Below are 19,542 nucleotides of genomic sequence, written 5' to 3'. Positions count from 1 at the left end.
ACGCCCGTCTGCACGGCCCCCCCGGCGCACACCCGTCTGCACGCCCCCCCCAACGCACGCCCGTCTGCACGGCCCCCCCAGCGCACACCCGTCTGCACGGTCCACTCCGCCCTCACTGAGAAAGCCAGCCCATGAGAGGGCAGGACCATCTGCACCCTGGACATGACTATGCTGGCCAGCAAGAGTGGGGGACCGAGGACACACAGAACACACACTCGTGCACACACACACCCAGGCTTGCACGCTCACACAGGCTCACACACACCCACCCACACACTCATACAGTGCACTCTGGCCCCAGACAGGAGGGAGGCCGCCAGGTCCCTCTGCCCCGTGTGCATCTGGCTCCAAGTCCCTGAGGAGAGTCAGGGGAGGGCAGGAGTGGGGGAGCACATGGAGCAGTAGGCCACAGGCCCAGCACCCTCCAGCTGACAGACCCTCAGAACCTGCCAGAAAGCATGAGGTGGGGGTCCCCGTGGCCGGGAGCCAAGGACAAGAGGTAGGCCCTGGGCCCCTTGACCTCCAGGTCCTGGGGCCAAGCTTGACGTCAGAGACCCGAGCAGCCCACCTGCCACAGGCACAGAGGTCGCCGACCCGGGTCACAGGGTGCAGTCCCGGGTTCCGGCAGGTGGGGGCCACCACGCACCAGGCGGCCAGGGGGATGACAGTGGTGACCACAGTCCCCTGGTTCTGTGAAACTGGGGGGCGGGAGAAGGGGACACCAAGAGGTGAGAGTCAGCAGGGCAGGGAGGCCCAGGTCCAGGGAAGGCCATCTCCTCACTGGGGGTCCCTGAGACACCCCCACAAGGCCTGATCACTACCCCGAGGCCATGATCTGCCTGCCCCCCACATCTTCCCCCACCGGGCTGGACAGAGCACAGGGCCTGGCCTCGGGGCTGGACTGGAGTGGTGGCCGAGGGGGTGAGGGGCACTGGCTGCCCCTCTGATAACAAGCTCTGCAGCTTATCAGCTGTGTCCAGGCCCCTCCCCCGTCCCATCGCTACCCAGTGCAGGAGACACAGTGCCCACAGGCAGATAAGGCTCAGGACTGGGCTGCAGGCCGGGAGGCTGGGCTCGCTGCTGCGGGCAGACACACGCGGGGAGCACGCCTCTCCCAAGACCTGCAGCCAGCAAAGGCACCGGGAGACGTGACCTTGCCCAGTGACCCTGGGCCTGGCCAGAGGGACTAGGCATCCCTAGTCCCTGGGTGGGGGGGCCAGTCAACCTGCAAGCAGAGCTGCCCACGGGCCTGCAGCTGGGAGGACTCAGATCACGCCCTGACGCCAGGCGGCCCTCTGAATGCCGCAGCATGCTCTCTTTGTGAACTGCATCCCACCGCAGCCAGAAAGAAGTCGGCAGGAATCGAGTGCCTGGGGGGGGCGGGGGGGGGTTCCGGGCCGAGGGCCATGCCTGCACACTTGCCCGCCCTCCTAGGCCAAGGAGGGAGGCCCGGAGAGGCCCTACACATCCCAGGCCGCTCCCCATGTCCCGCAATCCGCAGGCACCCCAGAGCTACTATGAACCCTGTTTGCAGGTGTGGACACTGAGCTGGGACCCAGACCAGCCCGTTTGGCCAAGGCACATGCTCGGCACCACCCGGCTGTCTGGGCACAGGTGGCAGGAGCCCAGCACAGGCCTCCCGTGTCTCAGGTGCCTGGGGCCAGCCCTCCCAACATGCACCAGACAGGTGCCCAGCGAGGAGCGTACTGGGCGCAGGGAGTGGGGGGAGCCGGTCTCCAGCCTGACGATCTAGGACAGGCCACACCCCAGCTGTGTCCCCCAGTGCAGGGCCAGGGGTGGAAGGAACCTCTTCCAACGGCTGCCAAACACATCTTCCCACAGACCGTACAAGAGCTGGGGGCAGAGGGCACAGGGGGATGAAGCCACAGGAGCCCGGCCAGAGCCGAAGGACGTCCCGCACTCCCCCGCGCCCCAAGGCAGGGATGGGGTCCCCCTCCTCCTCAGGGTGCAGGGGGCTGCCACCTGCCGCAGCCCTGCAGCCACAGCTGCATCAGGCCGACGGGCACCGCTCTCCCCCCAGGGAGCCCCAGGCCGGCAGTCCCCACCACAAAGAGCAGTGCCGAGAAATGAAGGAGGGGGGTCCTGCCTCCAAAGTCCGGCTCCAACACCACCCCATCTACACAGCCTAGAAGGATCCCACTGACGGGGCGGGGGCCCTGACCTGCTTCCACCTCTGCTCTCCGTGGGGCCGGAGGGGTGACCTCCTCCCGCTGCCAGGCTTTCCTGCCTCCCCCGCCGCCCGGTACCGCAAATCCCAGCCCTGACCTCTCCCTGCGCTCCAGCCCCGCACAGCCGCCAGACCTCTCCCGGGGGGTGTCAGAACGCATCCCACACCGAAGTCCCGATCACCCCCAGACCTGCCCCTCTACAGCGCTCTGCGTTGGGTAAAAGGCTCATCATTCTTCCAGGCACTGAGGCCACAAGCCACGTCCACCTGGCTACCACCCCCCACCCTGCCCTCCGGCCCCGCTTCTGACACAGCAGCAATAACAGCTCCAAGCTCCTGGAGACAGAAGACCCAGGGCCTCCTCCAGGCCCCCTGATTCCAGCTCTCCCCTCAGCGGCTCGGCTCTCCCACATAGGCAGATTCGAGGAGCTCTGCTCTGGGGTGGCCCCTGACAAAACAAAACTAACACACAGGTCTGAACGTACAGACACTGACTCCTCCCAGACAAACTCCTATGCATCCCTCAGGACCCAATTCAGAGGGCCCAACCCACCAAACACCAGGGCAAGCTGATAACACTCCTACGCCCTGCCTGCCTTCAGTACGCCTTCCTACCACCACACTCACACCGTCTCCCCCCGCCGGAGTGAGAGCAGGGATGACATCAGACCAGCCAACCTCAGCTCCACACTCACTACGTGTGACCTGCCCCGAAATGCCATCAGCGCCACTTTGCACATAAGAAACCCGAGGCCCAGAAAGGTTTTAAAGATCTGGCCCAAGGTGACCCACTCAATTGGCAGCACTGAGTCCATCTCTGTTCTCTGACCCCAAACCCCTCTCACCCCCTTGGGGGGTGGGCCTCACTCAACTCTGCCACCCCAGCAGAGCCAGATGCCAGTCAGACAGACGGATGGATGAACAACAAACAGGCAGGCGAGATGTTTGCTCTGGACCTCTTGGTCAGGCCTTGATCCCCGCCACCCCCTGCCGACCCAGTTTCAACAAGACGTGCTTAGCGGCAGAAGAAGGAACCAGGCCCTGACACGGGTGGTCCTTTGGGGCTGAGCGTCCTTCCCCATATGCATCTGGGTGTCTGGGTCCAAGGGCAAGCCAGGATCTCTCCAGCACCAGGGGGCAGCTGCAGCTAAGGTAAGCAGAGCGGGGGTGGGCAGGGGGCCCGCCCCGTGGGCAGGAATGCATGGCGCTGCAGCTTCCCTCGAGGGCACCGGGGGACCCTCCAGGTCAGGATCCTGGCCCATCGTCCCAGACTCTCCCTGCTCTCCCTGCTGCACTTCCAGGAATCAGCACCAGGCTGCACACCACAAGACTCCCTTCCCTTGGAAGGCCGGCAGACCCCCAGGAGAGTGATTCTGCACAGGGGTAATAGTTTTAAAAGCCAACTTGGCGAGGGGTAGGCTCCCCCCTACGGCCCCTCTGAAGTGCAGAGAGCAGGGGAGGCATCTGCAGGGCGCACTAATTCAATCAACAAACATTTCGCAAGCCGGGGCAGCGCCTGGCACCGTGGCTTCAGCTGCAAACAAGACCTAGGAGCCACCCCATGGCGGAGGAGGGGTGGCCTGCAGCCTCAGGGACCCGACGGGGACAGAGCCACGCCCTGGCAGCCACGCCTGCCAAGGGTCCTGGCTGGGAGCAGCCTCACGGCCACACTTCCACCTCACCCCCCAGCTCCTCCAACCTCCTTCCTTCCACTTCACCAACGCAGAAACCGAGATAAAGAGGGAGGAAGTAACGTGCTCCAAGGCGCAGAGTTCCTGTGGCAGAGCCGCAACGGGACAGTCAGGGGGCCCTAAGCGGGCCACCGCTCCCCCAGGCCCGTAGTCTGGAGGGGAAGGCTCCCTGGGGTCCCAGCCTCGGGGCCAGGCGGGCCCAGCCAGCCAGGAGGGCTGGAGCCCTGACCTTGTGCCCCCGGAGACAGAAAAAGGAAGAGGGAGGCCCCAGCTGCCCTCCCCACAGTCCCTGCCCCTCCATGTGGGCCCAGGAAGCCCAAAGCCGGCACTGCCCTGCCCCAGGGGTCACGGCCTAGCACCCAATGCCTACGGTCCCCACCTCCCAGCCCTCCTCCTGACCTTGGTCCTGGGCAGAAAGTCCAGCAGCAGGGGTGGGGTGGGGACGGTTCCACCACCTCCCGTGGACTCTGGCCTCATCAGTTTTTTCCTCAGTACAGGGAGGGGACAGCCCAGGGCTCACACAGGAGGCCCCTGGGCAAATGACACCTAGCTGCCACCAAGAAAGGGGCAGGGGCCGCAGCAGGGGGCACCGTAGGGATGGATGGAGGATATGGGGACAGAGAGGCAGGGTGAAGAAAGGACCCCCCGGCTGCTCCACCCAGAGAGGGACCCAGCAATGGCCACTCACCCCAGGAACCCGAGTTCTAAGCGAGTCTAACAGGTGGTGGGCCAGTATGGGTCATACTCCAGACCAGCACGTGTCAGGGCCTAGGAAATAGAAGGGACATCAGGCCAGCAGGCCACCAGCTCAGAGCAGCTGCCAATAGCCAGAATAGGGTCTGCCAGGTCAGAGCCAGGCCCACCGCTACCCTTAACCCCTCACAGGGTTAATCATTCCCAGACCAGCTGACTACACACATCACCACCACCACCACCCGCCGATGCTCACATGCTTCCTCACCAGCACAGACCTATTAACCGAGCCAGCAAGGGGCAAGCCACGGTAGCCTGGCCACACAGTTAGATTCTTCTACAATCCTCCAGGGAGGACCCCTACCAATTTCCACATGGGCATTCCCCTCCATATCCTTGGCTGGGGCCAGAAATCCCTGGGGAGGGTCCATTCTCTCTACCTTGATTCCCTTTCCACAGCCCACCCAACAAACTCCTATTCATGCCTCAAAACCTAACTGCAACAACACCTCTCCTGTGAAGCCTCCCCAGGCAGTTTACAGGGGAGGAAACTGAAGGCCAGACAAGTGAGTCTGCCAACCCAGGGCCACACTGATTCCAACTCAGAGCCGGCCCTCACTCCTCACTCCGGGCAGCCGCTCAGCAACAAGCTGTGAACACTGGAAGGCAAGGAAGAACAACAAGTGGTGTTTGATGAAGCAGGAGAGGCTCCAGGGCCACGTGACACGGAGCAGAGGCCTGGCCTCCACGCTAGGGGCAATGGAAAACCATGGAGAATTCCAGGCAGGGGAGGTCAGAGCCCAAGGAGAGAGGAAGCTGGCTTGACCTTGGGTGGTCAAGGCCCCCACTGCCGCCTACAATGCCCGGCCCCCATTCATAAGGTTCACGATTTCCCCATTATAAGCTACTTGCCCCGAAATGTTTTACCCTAACACTCCCAGTTCAGACCCAGAGCTAGGCCCAGCCAGAGTGACCCCATGCCCCAGCCCGGCCAGCTCAGAGCCCGTGGCCTCCTAGCACATAGGCACCTCACCCCCAGCCCAGGGCCTGTCCCCCTCAACCCAGGGAGGGCACAGAGCCATTTCCTGAGAAGCTGGTCCCCAGCTGTGACACCCCAATCAGACAGCCACCAGCTTACGGGAACCAGGCCAAGGTACCAGGAGGAAAGGGCAGAGACCTCTGGCAGCCAGAGAACCTCAGGGAAACCGAGCCCAGGAAAGCAGGTGCCTGCCCAGGCACGCAGTGAGCTGGTCAGAGAGCACACCTGGGCCGCCCACCCCCCCCTGGGCTGCACGTCCACACGGAAGTGGCTCTTCTGCCCCGCACCCAAGCAGGGCAAGACAAGGGGGCCCCAGAGACGCCCCCCACCCAGAGCTCAACTGTCCAAACCTCTCCCAAGAGCAGCAACAACAGTCTCTGCTGAGAGCACCCCAAAGCCGCTCTGCACAAAACCAAGCCCCAGAGGAGTGTACAGTATGCATCAACTGTCTCCAGGAAGGACCCCCACCTCGGCTTGGACCCCAGAGCTCGCCTTCTGGGCCTTCACCAGTCAGAGCACCTTAGGCATGTCTTTCAACCTCCCTGAGCCTGAAGCCTTCATCCCAAAACTGTGGCCAAAACAGCCCCGCTCGTGGGCCTGTGCACATAGCGAGCTCAGCCTGGGGACAGCTCAGTACATGGCTACCACTGTGGCCAAGAGTCACCTTGAAGTCACTGACCAGTGCCACCCAATGCCCGGCCCCGCCTCTGAGGGGCAAACGACGAGCCAAGTGGGTCCTCTGGACACAAGGCCTGGGTTCACTGCAGAGCGGGGACTGGGCCACCCCTCCAGCCCCTTGCTGGGGCACTGGGTGCATCCTCCACAGGGCGGGTATCCAGCTGCCACTGACAGCCAGTCGTGGGGTCTTCTCCGTCCCAGTCCCGAATCAGCCAAGCATGGCCTGGAGCTGGGCACTGCACGACCGCACACCCTTGAAATGCGCCCCACCCCCAGGAAACCCCGGAACCGAGGGAAGGCAGGAGGGTGGCCAGCACATGAGGAGCGCACACGGGCCGAACACCTGCTCCACCAGGATGGCTCACAGCCCCCCACGCCCACATGTGCCAAATCCGCACGGGTCCCCACAGGGCAGCCCAATTACCCCGTGGGAGGCACGAGGACACAGCAAGGCGAAGGGCCAGTGGATCTGGCAGCGCGGCTTCAGCCCCGGCAGCCTGGCACCGAGTCCAAGCTGCACCCACCGCCCCGAACCGCGCACTAGACACAAACCAGCTCTGGCTGGGGAAAACAAGCAGGCCCCAGAAGGACACGGCTAAGGACACTGCCTTAGAGCCGATGCCACAGACAGTGAAGAGGGGAGCGAGGGGGTCGCAGGCCCCCCGGGCGCCTCCTCCAGAGAGCTCTGGACAGGCGGTCGTCCATCGGGAGCCCGAGAGCGCGGCGACTCTGGCCACCTGGGCTGTCACTGCCTGACCTCTGCCCGGGGCCGGTGGACACTTAAGCTAAATTGGTCAATTATGGGATACTTAGATCCCTCCCCGGGGCTTCCCAGCCTCCCTCGGTTCTGGGCCGCAGCACCAGGAAGCCTGTTGAATCAGTAACCTCATTACAGCAGGGAGGCCACACCCGGGGCCGGCTTTGAACTCCACAGGGTTTATCCACTGCGCCGGAGGATTTACACACTGCCTGGCTCAGGCCCAACTCACACTCCCCTCCCCTCCCCTCCCCTCCACGCTGGAGGCTCCCTCTCCTGAGACCCATCACCACCGGCCCTGTGCCCCAAACACAGCAAGGAAACTGAGACATGGAGGGAAACTGCTGCTCAGATGGGTCCACGGAGGTGCAGGGAGGCCAGGCTCTGGGTCACCCCAGAAGCAGGGTCTCAGACCAAGAGTTCCCCTTTTTGTCCCCAGCCCCAGCTAGCAGAGCTTGGAGGCACCTATCTCAGGAACTCGGAGCCTAGGGCCAACTGAGAACGTCTCGGGGGGACGACCCCAAGTTAATGCTTCACACCGAAGCCCTGTGGTTCCAGCCCCAAGGCCAGTCCCAACATGGCCCTGGGGTCCCTGCCCCAACCCCAGGACGCCCAGCCTCCCTGCCCACCACGGACAGCCTGTCCCCCCAACTTGATCGGGTGCCCTGGGTCTAGGACTCATCTTCCTAGACCTGGGCTTGAGCCCCTTTGATACTGTTTTGTCATCTTTCCCAGAGCCCCGGTAGCACCCCAGGCCCTGGAATATCTCAGCTAACGTGGGGACAGGCGCAGAGGCTGGACAGCATCTCCCCCCAAGGACAGGCCAAGGGCTCGAGGGCCAGGAAGGGAGAAGGGGACAGGAGGAGAGCCGGGGGTGCGGCAGGAAAGGACTCCTCTCCCAGCCCCATGATCAGGGATGGTAGAGACCCGCGGTCTGGCCCCGGGGCCTGGCCTGACCGCCCCCCCCCCAACCCCACGGAGGCCGCTGCACTGAGTGGCCCAGCCAGGGCAAGGTCAGCAGCCCACACAGAGCAACACCTACCAAGTCGGGTTCCAGGCCCACCTGGGACCCCTCCTCCCTCCAGCTCCTGCCTGCCTCCAGCCCACCCACTGCAAAGAGCTGGCGGCCTAATCCCCACTACGACGCCACCCCACCCACGGCCCCCCAGGGCCCCAGGCCCCCACACCCCTGACCTGCACCCCAGGCTCTCACCTGGACATACGGTACCCTGCCTCACATCCTGCCTCCTTTCACACGCACCACCTCTCCCAACTACAGCCACGCGGGCCTGGGGGCCGGGTCTCTGGGCCCCTGGGCCTCTGTCTCTGCGGTCCCTGCCCCCGGAGGACCCCTCCCCCCACCACCTGTGGCAACCCTGCCTCCCCTCCAGAGCCTACAACAGAACCAGCTCCAACTGGAAGGTTCGCCAGCCCTCCCCTCCTCAGACCCAAATCCGTGGGGTGGCAGGACCAGGCCAGCACCCAGCAGCTATATACCACAATCCAGCCAGCAGGCCTGGGTCCTCCTAAGGAAGAGCCCGTCAAGGCTGGGAAGGCCAGGCGTGTGCACCTGTGCCTACACTCGCGAGAGTGTGTGCAGATGTGCACGTGTGTGTACACGTGGGTTTGTGCGTGTGAACGTGCGTGGACATGTGGGTTCGTGTGTGCACATGCGCACGTGTGTGTGTGTGTGTGTGTGTGTGTGTGTGTTGGGAACGATGATCACAGAGACAAGCCCCGCCCTGCCCTGGGGACCTGGCGTAGCCATTCTAGCCCAGCCACCTGCCCCCTAGTTACCTCAGGAATTTGCTGCCAGACAGCTCAGTCCTGGCTGGGGCGAGGAGGTGCACACCAGGCCACAGGGGTCCTCGGGCTGTGCCTCTGACTCCTGACCCAACCCATGGCTTTCCAGCCCATCAGCAGCCCCCCGCCCCCACCAAAGACAACCCTGGATGAGGATCAGGGGTCTCCACTCCCCACAGGGCCTTCAGTGGGTAAAAGCGGACCTTTTGCAGAAGGGACATAGTGAAGCTTCAACCCTCCACCGAGTCCTACAGAACAGAACACTCATTCACCCACGGGCCCAAGATCCATAACAGAGCTCCTAAGGAGCTAGGACAGGGCACAGATCCAGGCCCCGGGGGGCAAGTGGCTTCTGACAATGCCACCTGAGAGTCAAGAGGCCTGGGGGAAACAGCACTCCCATCCTGGGGGACAGTTCTGACCCACAGGCTCAGCAAAGGCCGTGACAGGCCTCACAGAAGGGCTCACTGAGCCTGCCTCCGTGAAGCCTCCATGAGGTCTTGAAAATCAAGTCCCAAGTCCACAGCAGGTGCCCAAAGACTGCAGCCATCAGCATCCTCCAAAGGGGCAGAGCAGAGCCTGGAACAAGTTGGGAGAGGCTTAGACAAACGGGGTGGGCCAGGGCCACAAGGGTCCGTCTGGATTCCGAAGACGAGGAAATCAGGCCCCAGGAGGCCACCTTGCTCACCCAGGGGCACAGAGACATGGAGACACAGGGACGCGGGTCTCGGGGACAAGAGGACACATAGACCCAGGGATGCGTAACCAGCACCTCCAGGTAGGGCACCAGGCAGGGCCCGACGGCAGGGGCCAGAGCTTGGTGTGGCCAGCGCTGTCTGAGAGGGAGAGAGTGAGCGGGCACGCACCCACCCTTCCCCTGCATCGGCCACGCCGATTTCATTTAGCAGCTTTCTGCCCCATTTCGCGCTCACTCAGCTGCCAAGCACCACAGCTGCTTTGTAAGTCCAGGGGGCAACGCCCCTGTCTGTGAGGCGCGGGGGCACGACTGCGGAAGGGGGTGCAAGCAAGTCCCTTGCCCCACCCGCCTGCCCTGGGCCTCAAGGAGAGGCCTTGCAGAGTACGGGCTGGGCAGGGGTGGGGGCACCCAGCCGAGGGGCCACATCAGTGCTCGCTCAACTCACAGAGGCTGGGGGCGTCCTCCCTTCCGCATCTGCAGCTCGCACTTGAGAGCCCAGGCCACCCGCTCCGCTTCGGGGTCCGGGGTGGTCCTGCACATCAGACCTGGGCCGCGCCCTGACCCGGGCAGGAGGAACAGGGAGGCCTCGGCCACAGGCCTCACCTTCGAAGAGGGGCCATCAGAACAAACGGGCTGCCTTCCCCAGCACCCGGCAGGAGCCAACACCCGCGCCCATTCTATGAGACACGCAGGCAGGCCACGCACCCGGGCAGCAAGAAGAGAACTGGGCGCCCGGTGTGGGGCCACCAGCCCAGCAAGAGAACACAGCCCTCCGCGCAGGTGCTGCTCCTCGTGCTCACCCCAGGGGTGGCTGGGTCGTTCCAGAGAGAGCGGGTGGAGGGGGGGAGAGCAAGTGACAAAGGGGCGTGACTGGGAGGGGAGGGAGGGGAGGGAGGAGGCTGGAACGGGGTCTCCCAGAACATAAATGTTGCGGGCAGGGCAGTGCAGGGGAGGGGCTGGACGGGAGTGACTAGCCCTCTCTCCCAACCTTCCACAGCATCCCTCAAATCAATCCGCTCAATGAGCATGAGGACAAAGGTCTCGAAGGTGATTCCCCAAATGGGTACCAGCAGCACCAGCCACCCAGGCTCTGAGTCCGTACACCCAGAGTCCCGAGGACCTGGAGCCCTGCCCCACCCCTAGAGCCACCAATGGCCAGTTCCCACGGGAATGGACACCCCAAAGCCCTGGCCACCAAGGCCCACTACAAAACACAAAAAAGCCAAACTTCGACAAACTTGAAGCCAGTGGAGAAGGGATGGAGGAGCAGGTCTTGGCTTACAAAGCCTCAGCCTGATGACAGGGCCCGGCCTGGGCCAGCTCTGCAGCCCCGGCTCCGTGTCCAGTGGAGAGCAGCTGAGCTGGCCCAGGAGCCTCTTCTCCCAGAGGATGGGCCTCACTCGCCACTCGAGCCCACAGCCCTGAAACACACCAATGGTGGAAAGAGCCCACGCCACCCAAGGAAATGGAACTGTGCAGGTGGCTCCTGTGGGCGCTGGGCATTTAAGGCTTTCGCCACGCCACCCTCTCTGAGCCAAAGTCTGTGCCACCTAGAATCACCTCGGAGATACTCTCCTGATCCCAGGGCCCTGGGCATGCACACGCAGCCCCTCCTGGGCAGGGGACCCACCCCTGATCACCCATCCTGGGCCTGCACAATTCCACAGCCACCCCCTCCTCCTTTCCCAGGAGAGGACACAGAGGGGGTGAAGTGGAGGCCAGAGAAAGCAGGCAGAGGGCCTCCTGGAGGAGGCGCAGTTCCCACAGGCCCTGAAGGACAGACACAGCTGGAAGCACCCCGGGAACTCTCCAGCAGCCGCCCCTGGGTGAGCAGGGCTGCCGGCTCAACTCTGCCTAACCCTAGCTCCCAGCCGCCGGCCCTCCCCACACGGCCCTTCCCGGGGCCAGCTCATTCCACCCACGTCTGGGCAGAGGGGTCTGTCTACACGGTGGGCCCAGGCAGGGCAGCTTGAACCAGGCAAGCCCACAGGCTGCAAGGCCTCGGCCACGGGCAGGCTGCAGTAAGGGCTGTTTTTCTCGCCCTGACACTTCTCCTGTCAACAAACAGAGCCCCCTCCAGAGTTTACCAAAACAAACGCCCCAACAGTCGGCAGTGCCCAGGCCTAGACAGAACTGCCTCAGCAGGCCGGACTCCAAGCCCAGACTCCAAGCCCGGCCTCCCCAGAGTCATGTGACCCTGTTATTTCGGGAGGCCCCGGAATGCGCTCTATTTTGGGTCCCTCGGGGCTCTGATGTTACCAGAAGCCCCTCACCAGGGATCCAAGCTCACTCAGGTCCCCGAGAGCCCCCCAAAGGATGGCCAGTGGGCCTATCATTCTGCTACTGGCCGCCCCTTCCCCCCAGGCCAGTGAGCGACTGCCAGCCCAGCGGGGTCTGGCCAGGCCTGAGACCTTTGGGCCTCCCTTGCAGGCCCGGCCTTCTAGCCCCACCACCCAGGTGGGTTCCAATGCAGGCCTCCCCCACGGGTGTGGAGGGCACTGGGGAGCAGGGGCAGGAAGCAGGGGCTGCCCTGGGCCACCTACTCAGCCCCCAGATCGATATCTTGGGCTCGTCCCTGCCCCTCACCAGGTAGTTCAGCGGGCAGCAGCCGGGAGACTCCCAGGTGGGTGAGGGCAAGTGCCCAGACCCACCAAGCCCTAAGGCAGTGGGTGCTGGGGGAGGAGGCCCTCTCTCTGCCCAAGGCCCCGCGAGTGCAAGAGGCGGGCGGTGAGGCCTTCCCAGCAGTGCCAGGGCTGGCCTGGGTTGCCAGCCGGGCCCTGGACAAGTGAGCGGGCCTTCCAACACTCACCCCCATGAGGGATTAGGCTGTGTTTACAAAAGAGCTTGGGCAAGTAGCTGCTTAATCGGACCTTCAACTCCACTGCACTTCAGAGCTCGTCACAAGCTCAGAAAAAAATAAAATGTCATCAGAGCCCAGGACTCTCCACTCAAGCCACCAGCCTGGGGGAGGAAAAGCCTCTGAGTCTCTGAGGGACCCATCCGGGATCCTGGGGCACTGGCTCAGAGGCAGGACCTCTCCTTTCCATGGGGCCTCCAGCACCGCCAACCTGCAGCCCAGGCCCTTCCTGTGCCAACTCCCAGGACCCTCCCAGGACCTCAGAGACAGACCTTTCCTGCCCCCAGTACCCAGCCAGGGCCCTGCCATGTCGGGGGTGGGGAACAAAGACAGAGCGGAGCATTCTTGATCCAGAAGGCATCCTCTGGGAGAGCCTAGCTCTGTGTGCCTGTGTGCATATGAGTGTGCAAAGCCTCAGTGGGAGAAAAGGAGAAACAACTTAGCTTTCTTTTCTCTTCCACACACACTGGCACCCACAGACTGGGGACTCAAATCCAAAATCTACCACTTTGCATCCTGTGACCTCAGCTTCTCCTAGCCAGTTTTCTCATCTGCAAAATGGGCGTGAGTGCCCACCCATGGAGGCTTTGGGGAGGACCAGACTCCTGCAAGGAGGGCACTCAGCTTGGCACCTTTGGAAGTCTTCATCTTACAAAATCAGAGAGAGGGGGTCTTCCTAGATCACACAAACCTAAGAAACCTTGTTCTCAGTCTCCCTGCAGCACCCTGGTTTGTGAGTGGGCTGCCGGGTGTCTGAGGGTGCTCAGATCCTCACCCTGACCCCTGGGGGGGTGGAAGGCAGCTCCACGCTGGCTCACCTCCACCTCCCAATCTCCGCAAACGTCCCTGCCGCTGTGCTGGGTTCTGACCGCCAACCTGGCCGCCAAACTGCACCCTAGGCTGCAGGGGGGTGGGCAGGCAGGAGAGGAGACTGACCTAGGGGTTTCATTCATAATCAGCTGTTTTAATTTCCATTCAGCACAGATCCTTCACCCAGCCTGACAGCCTGGCTGCCGGCCCCACCACCAAATTAATACCCTTCCCGGCGCTCCTTCATAAAGTCTCCTCACCCCCGCCCCCCTCCCCTGCTTCTCACTGGCTCCCAAACCCTAGGGAGGGCAGCGGCTGGGGGCGCCTGGCCAAGCCCCTTCCTCCTCCTACGTGGGTCGGGGCCTGGAGTCGGGGGGCAGTCTGGGGCAGGGAAGCTCCTGGGCAGGATGGCACTAGGAGGACCGGAAAACTGAGCCTCTGCGCCTCTGGGTGTCCTTCCCCCAAGTGCAGGGCCAGCCCCCCCCACCCCGAGAACGCCCCGCACAACACACGGGTGCGCCGGAGTGAGGGGCCCCGTTTCTGTGATGGGGCCTTCCTGGGTCTGATGTTCCCGGTGTTACGGCCCCTGGGTGACCCTAACCACCCGCGCCCGGGCTGCTCTGGGGGAGGAGGGGTCCCGCGCGTTCCAGGGCCGGCGGCCTACTGGCCTCGGCAGCCCGGGCGGCGGCGCACAGGCCGTCTTGGTGCCAGGGCGGCCGCAGGCTGGGAGCGCACAAGTTGCTCCGCCCGCCCCGGCCCGGCCCCTGCGCAGCCCGGCGGGAGCTGCGCGCCCGGGGCCGCAGGCGGACCAGTGTAGCCGAGGAGGGGGTGGGGAGCCGGGGCGGGACCCCCGTCCGCAGCCGACCGGTGCCCCCACCCCCGCCCCGCCGCCTCCGCCGCCGGCCCGCCGACCGCTCCCGCCCCGCGACCGAGGGGCGGCCCGGCGCCCGCGCCCCCCGCCCCGGCCGGCCCGGGAAAAGTTGCCCGGCCGCCCGCCCCGGGCCGGCGCCCCAACTCGGCGAGGGCCGCGCGGGGGGCACGGGGCCGACCGAGCCGGGCCGGGCGCCCCGCGCGCCGGGAACGCGCCCCGCCGCCCCGCCGCCCCACCGCCCCACCGGCCCGGCCCGCGAGCACTCACCGAGCGGCAGGAAATGTTTGGTGTCCATGTCGGCGGCGACCGCGGCCGGCGGCGGGACGGCGGGGCGAGCGCGGCGGCCCCCGGCGCGGCCGGCCGGGCCCGGGCGGCGGGAGCCGGCGGCGGCGGGGCGGCGGCGGCGCGCGGAGGCCGCGGCGCGGCGAGTTGTTGCAAAAGTCGCCCAACAATGTAAACTACTTGCGCTGCGCGCCGCCGCCGCGCGCCCGCGCCCGCGCCGCCGCCGCGCGCGCCCGCGCCCGCTCCGCTCCGACCGCGGCGGCGCCGGCGGGGGGGCGGCGGGGGGCCCGCGACGGGCGCGGACTCGGCGCAGCGCCGCCGCCGCCGCCCCGCTCGGCCCGGCCGCCCCGCCCGGCGCGCGCCCCCCCCCCCGCCCCCGCGAGAGAGCGCGCGCGCGCGCCGGATCGCGAGCGCGGAACGGGCGCCGCGCAAACTTGCGAGTTGGCCTCGGCCGGGCTTCCCGGGAGCCGCGCGGGGGCGGCGGGGGAGGGGCGGGCGCGGGGTTCCCTCCCCGCTCTCCCCAGCCCTCCGCGTGGAGGGGGAGGCGGGCGGGCAGCGGAGTCCTGCGAGGCCGGGCCATTGTCTGAGCGGCCACACAAAGCGGCCGGCCGCGCTGCGCGCCGCCCCCGCCCGCCGCCACGTGGGGAAACTGAGGCCCGCGGTGGCCTGGGCTCGCGCGGGGGGCATGGGCTAGACCTCCGCCAGCGAGCCCTCTAGTTTCTGGACACGTCCCCCGGCCGCCCCCCACTTTCACGCCCAGGGGAAGCCGCTGTCCCCGGGCACCCTCTGCCCTGCCCCGCGGCCGGCCCCATCGGTCAGCCCAGAGGGGCGAGGTAGGGCGGGGGCGAGGGGGCGAGGGGGCGGGTCTCGAGCTCCCAGCACGCTGGCCCCGCTGACTCGGGGACCTCTCTTTAGCAGCATCGGGCTGGGGAGGAGCTGCCGTGAGTTGGGTGCTGACTTTGGGGGCCAGTGGCTACTTCTCTGCCCTGACTTTTAAATTCCTGATTTGTTTGTTTAAAAACAAAGGGAAGCAGCTGGCCCCGGGACCACTTGGCCGCAGGAGTTGGGGTTCATGAGTTACCTGCGTGGGGAGAGCCTCGCTGAGCAGATGTAGCCCAGGGGCGCCCCCTCCCCACCAGCCCCCATGAACCTGGTGCTCTGCTGCACCCATCTTTAGCGCGGAGACCCAGGCTCCAGGTGGTGGAGGGGCTTAGCAAAGTCACACTGGCTGCACATGGTGGTCCTGGGGCAGAGGGGCGCTGATGTAGAGGGAGGTGAAGACTGAATGTGGATGGCCTTAATGCCCAGAGACCAAGGCCCTTGACAAGGAAGGGAGTCCTACTGCCTGGCTGCCACCTGTGTGACCCTGGGTAAGCCTTGCCCCCCATGTGGGCTTCACTTTCCCCTCTGAGAAATGGGGAATAGCAGGACCCACCTCCCACTTGATAGCCAGGAGCTAGATCTCAGGAGGGCCACTGTGACCTGTCCTGGGGGATGCTGTCATTCCACTTGGGGCAGGACCATGGGTGTGCGGGGGGCGGCAGGAACAAGCCCTGGTTGGAGAGCTACCCTCACTGGGCCACCCCCAGCCAGCACGACCACGAGCCATGGCCCCAGCTGGTACTGCCCCCCCCATCTTCTGCTTGATCCACCGTCCCCTCCCCTGCTGCAGACTGCCTCCCTTTTGCTGGCTCTTGGGCCCCCTGCCGTGTGTCCCCCCCACCCCATGCAGCTCCCCTCCTTCCCTTCAGCCCAGCCTGTTTAACTGCAGCCCTCATCCACTGTCATCACCCCCTTCCTCAATCCCCCTGGGGCACAGCTTCGAAAACTGATTTCCGCCTGCCAGGGCTGGGGCAGGGAAGCACCCAGGGAAAGCTCTGAGAAGGAGCAGACACGGGCAGTGACATGTATGTATGGGGAGCGTGCCGAGTGCCAGCCCCAGCTCTCGGGCCTGCCTCCGTCGCCCCTGCCGTGCCCGGGGCTGTGATAGCCGTCAGTACCCCTTCTGGACCCTGACCTACTGGCCGGCATCATCAGACCTTGCCCCTCCAGCTGCAGAAGAGGCCAGATGCCCTTTTTGTGCAAGAACCCAATTGGGCACAACTGACCGGGAAGAGGAGTCCCCCCCCCAGGGCCACAGTGCCCACTCCTTAGCTTGATAGAGTCACCCAACAACCCATGGGCCGTGGACTCTACAAGCCACCTGCCTGGGGAGGACACACAGGCTGAGAGATGACATACAGGAACATATCACACAGCAGTGAGGGGGTAGCTAGGATTTGAACCCAGGGCCTGTCTTTAGATCTTCTTGGCCACCAAGGGTGCCAGAGTACAAGCCTGCACAGACCCCACGGGCCCCGGTGGCCATCGCTGAAGCTGCCTTCCTACCATGTCCTGTAAGGACAGCCTATCCACAATCCAAAGCCCTGGGTCTCAGGACAGAGAGGATGAGGGTGAGAGTGGGTGGGGAGCAGCAGGCGAGAGAGGTGAGTGATCTTTGTGGATCATTCAGTCACTCAACAAACATCTGTGGAGCCCTTCCTCGGGGCGGGAGGTGTGGTCCCAGGTGGACAGGCATGAGCCAGATCCCAGCTCTGCCCCTCCCCAGCCATGTAGCCAGGCCAGGTCGCTCCCCTCCCTCCGGGCCTCAGTTTCCTCATTTGCAAAGTGGGGATGACACGCCCTCCTCCCTGAGTCACTGTGCGTATGGAATGAGATAACACGAGGAAAGTCTGGCACCGAGTGGGAGGACCTCGGTGAGCCCAGCTACTACTTCTACCGCTGCGACTATTATTACAAGATGACGACTTAGGCCCTCCGGGAGCCCCCGCCCCGACCAGAGACAGGACATGCCTATAGGGGCCTCTCGTGGGAGGCGCAGGGCCTTGGGCACACGGGAAGTGGTGCGGACACCAGGCCGCAGGCAGCCAGGGGCCCCAGGCACTTCCGGGTACCACTGGTCCTCCAGTTGGGTTTTGAAGGAGGGAGGTTCTCATTGGGTGGAGGCAGGGGTGAGGGCAGTGCAGGCAGCAGGACCGGTGTGAGAACCGGCTGGGAGGTGGGAGGTACTCAGCTCCTGGAAGGAACAACAGGCAGCCCTCTTGGAGGGCAGGTCGGAACTCGCTCGGCGCTTGTGGGAAAGCCGGGCCTGGAGGCCTGGAGGCCTGGAGGCCTGGAAGGCTGGGCTCACGCATCTGAAGTCACCTCTGACAGTGGGCAGCCTGGCACCGGGGGCGCCCAGCCCCTCCCCAGCCCCACCCCTGCCAAGGAAAACTCTGGAATCATCGGGGCCTGGAGACAGGGAGCCACAAGCAGGCCAATTTCCACATGGGCTCCCCACCCCCAGGGAAGGCACAGAGGCAAGGAGGCGAGGGGGTGAAGGGCCCCGTGTTCCTAAGATCCAAGGAGGGGTCACTAGCCCCCAACCTCTCTCAGGGCTCCTGCCGTCACGGGGACAGCAGAGCGAATGCGGGGTCCAAGACCACAAACCCGCTTAAAATCCAGCTCCAGGGCGCACAGATGCCGGACTGACCACAGGTGCCCACAGCCTTGCCTTCAGGCCAGGAGTGCGGGGCTCAGGGCGCCCCACAGCCAGTGCCTGTGGCCGGAGGGGGGGCCTCAGCAAACCCGGCTCCTTGATGGAAAATGCCCGTGCTACTTGTTATTTCTATTTTTCGCTCTCCCCTGAAGCCGGGGCTCTTTGTGGAAATGCTCCCACAAGACACCACCCGGGACGGTGGCTGCCCGTTTGGAGTGGCCAGGTCCCAGCTAACCATGGAAAAAACCGCCCCCAGCCTTCCTTCCATGTGCTTCTGCAGCCAAAAATGTTTTTATAGTAATATTCATCTATTTACAACCCGAGATCTAAGAGGGTTTTGTTTTTTGTTTGGGGCGCTTTTTTTTTCTTTTAAACCGTCCCTGAAGGATGCTTTTTTAGGTACTTTGGCCTATTTCATGTGCCTGTCTCGGCACAGTCTTGTAAACACTCTCTGGAATCACTCGGTGAATAATGTTTTTAAAGGCCCATGTCTGCCGGGCAGGGGCCCCTGAGGCTGGTGTCTGGGTGGACGGCTCCCAGCAGTTCCTGGGACACCAAGGGCACCTCGGCTGCTTCTGGTTCCTTCCCCTAAAGAGGGTCCATGTGATCCTGAGTAGGTGACCCACAGGACCTCACAGGGGCTCGGTGGCCCTTGGCCCCCAGCAAGCGGAGCACGGGCTTGGGCACTCATGCCTATCCTCATGGGTGGGTGGCCTGCCTCTGTCCCCAAACACCCAGCCCAGAGGGCCCTCTCTCATTGACTCTATGGCTCCTCTGGAGGTGACACTTTCAGTCTGTAGTGACAGATGACCCAAGCTGGGAGGTGAGGATGAAGCCCAGAGAGGCGAGGTCTGGCCCCAAATCCCAGTGAGGCCTGATGGAGCTACCCCCTGTCACATTCTGTCTCTCCATCAGTCTGGAGAACACAGGAAAGCTGCTTGTCCACACCCGGCCTCCAGCGGGTTCTGCTTAGTGGAGGGAAGGAGTAAGGATGGAAGAAAAGGGGAGAGAGGAGGGGACAGCAGGGGAGAAGAGGGGAGGGGAGAGGAGGGGAGATGAAAGAAAGGGAAGGAAAGGGGTAGGAGGGAGGGGGACGGAGGGGAGGGGAGAGGAGGGGGCATGGCAGAGGAGAGGAGAGAGGGGAGGGAAAGGGAAGGGAGGGGAGGGAAGGGGGGAGTGCCTTCTGAGGCTGGCTCTGGCCCTCTGTGAAATGCCTGCAGCCCGCACCTGTCAGTAGCTCCTGGCCCCAAGGGTCAGCTGGCCCTGAGCACCCAGACGCGCAGGCAACAGAAAAGTCAGGTACTGCGTGAATCAGGTGCTCTGAAGGCGGCCACTTATTTCCATCATGGTGGGAGCCCAGTTCCAGACCTCCGGGAAGCTCAGGGCAGTTTGGGCAAAGCCATTCAAGTGAGCCTAAGACCTAAGGGGATAGGGGCCGACTGGTGGAGAAGGACCAGGATTTCAGAGAACAGGTGGGTCCCCTCTAGGGCCCTCCAAAGAGATGCTCCCGGAAGGAGTCCCAGCTGCCTGGGGGGTAGGGGGGGCAGCCAGGAGGCTGGAGAGGGCCTGTGCGTCCAAGAGTTCCAAGTCAGGAGAGGACACGGATGCTTCCTAGTTGCCTCTTGGGGCCAGGTCTGC

The 19,542-nt window shown here is 64.3% G+C and overlaps 1 protein-coding gene across 2 annotated transcripts in view; it reads right to left on the bottom strand.

The window, feature by feature from the left end:
* RXRA (retinoid X receptor alpha) overlaps positions 1-14,505 on the bottom strand; it is a 97,736-nt gene extending 83,231 nt beyond the window's left edge. The window contains exon 1 of one of the 2 annotated variants that reach the window (XM_081803913.1): positions 14,352-14,505. In XM_081803913.1, the coding sequence (XP_081660039.1) occupies positions 14,352-14,379 (28 nt within the window). In that variant the 5' untranslated portion in view covers positions 14,380-14,505. Of the gene's footprint in view, positions 1-4,567; positions 4,943-14,351 lie in introns of those variants that run through there. The other variant, XM_081803912.1, reaches the window with a different exon arrangement.
* Positions 14,506-19,542: the final 5,037 nt, after the last annotated feature.

Source organism: Leptonychotes weddellii, chromosome 14 (assembly GCF_054177405.1).
Source record: "Leptonychotes weddellii isolate Sample4059 chromosome 14, ASM5417740v2, whole genome shotgun sequence".
Lineage (NCBI taxonomy): Eukaryota > Metazoa > Chordata > Mammalia > Carnivora > Phocidae > Leptonychotes > Leptonychotes weddellii.
The sequence above is the reverse complement of the archived record's forward strand: the minus strand, read 5'-3'. Positions and strand labels throughout refer to the sequence as shown.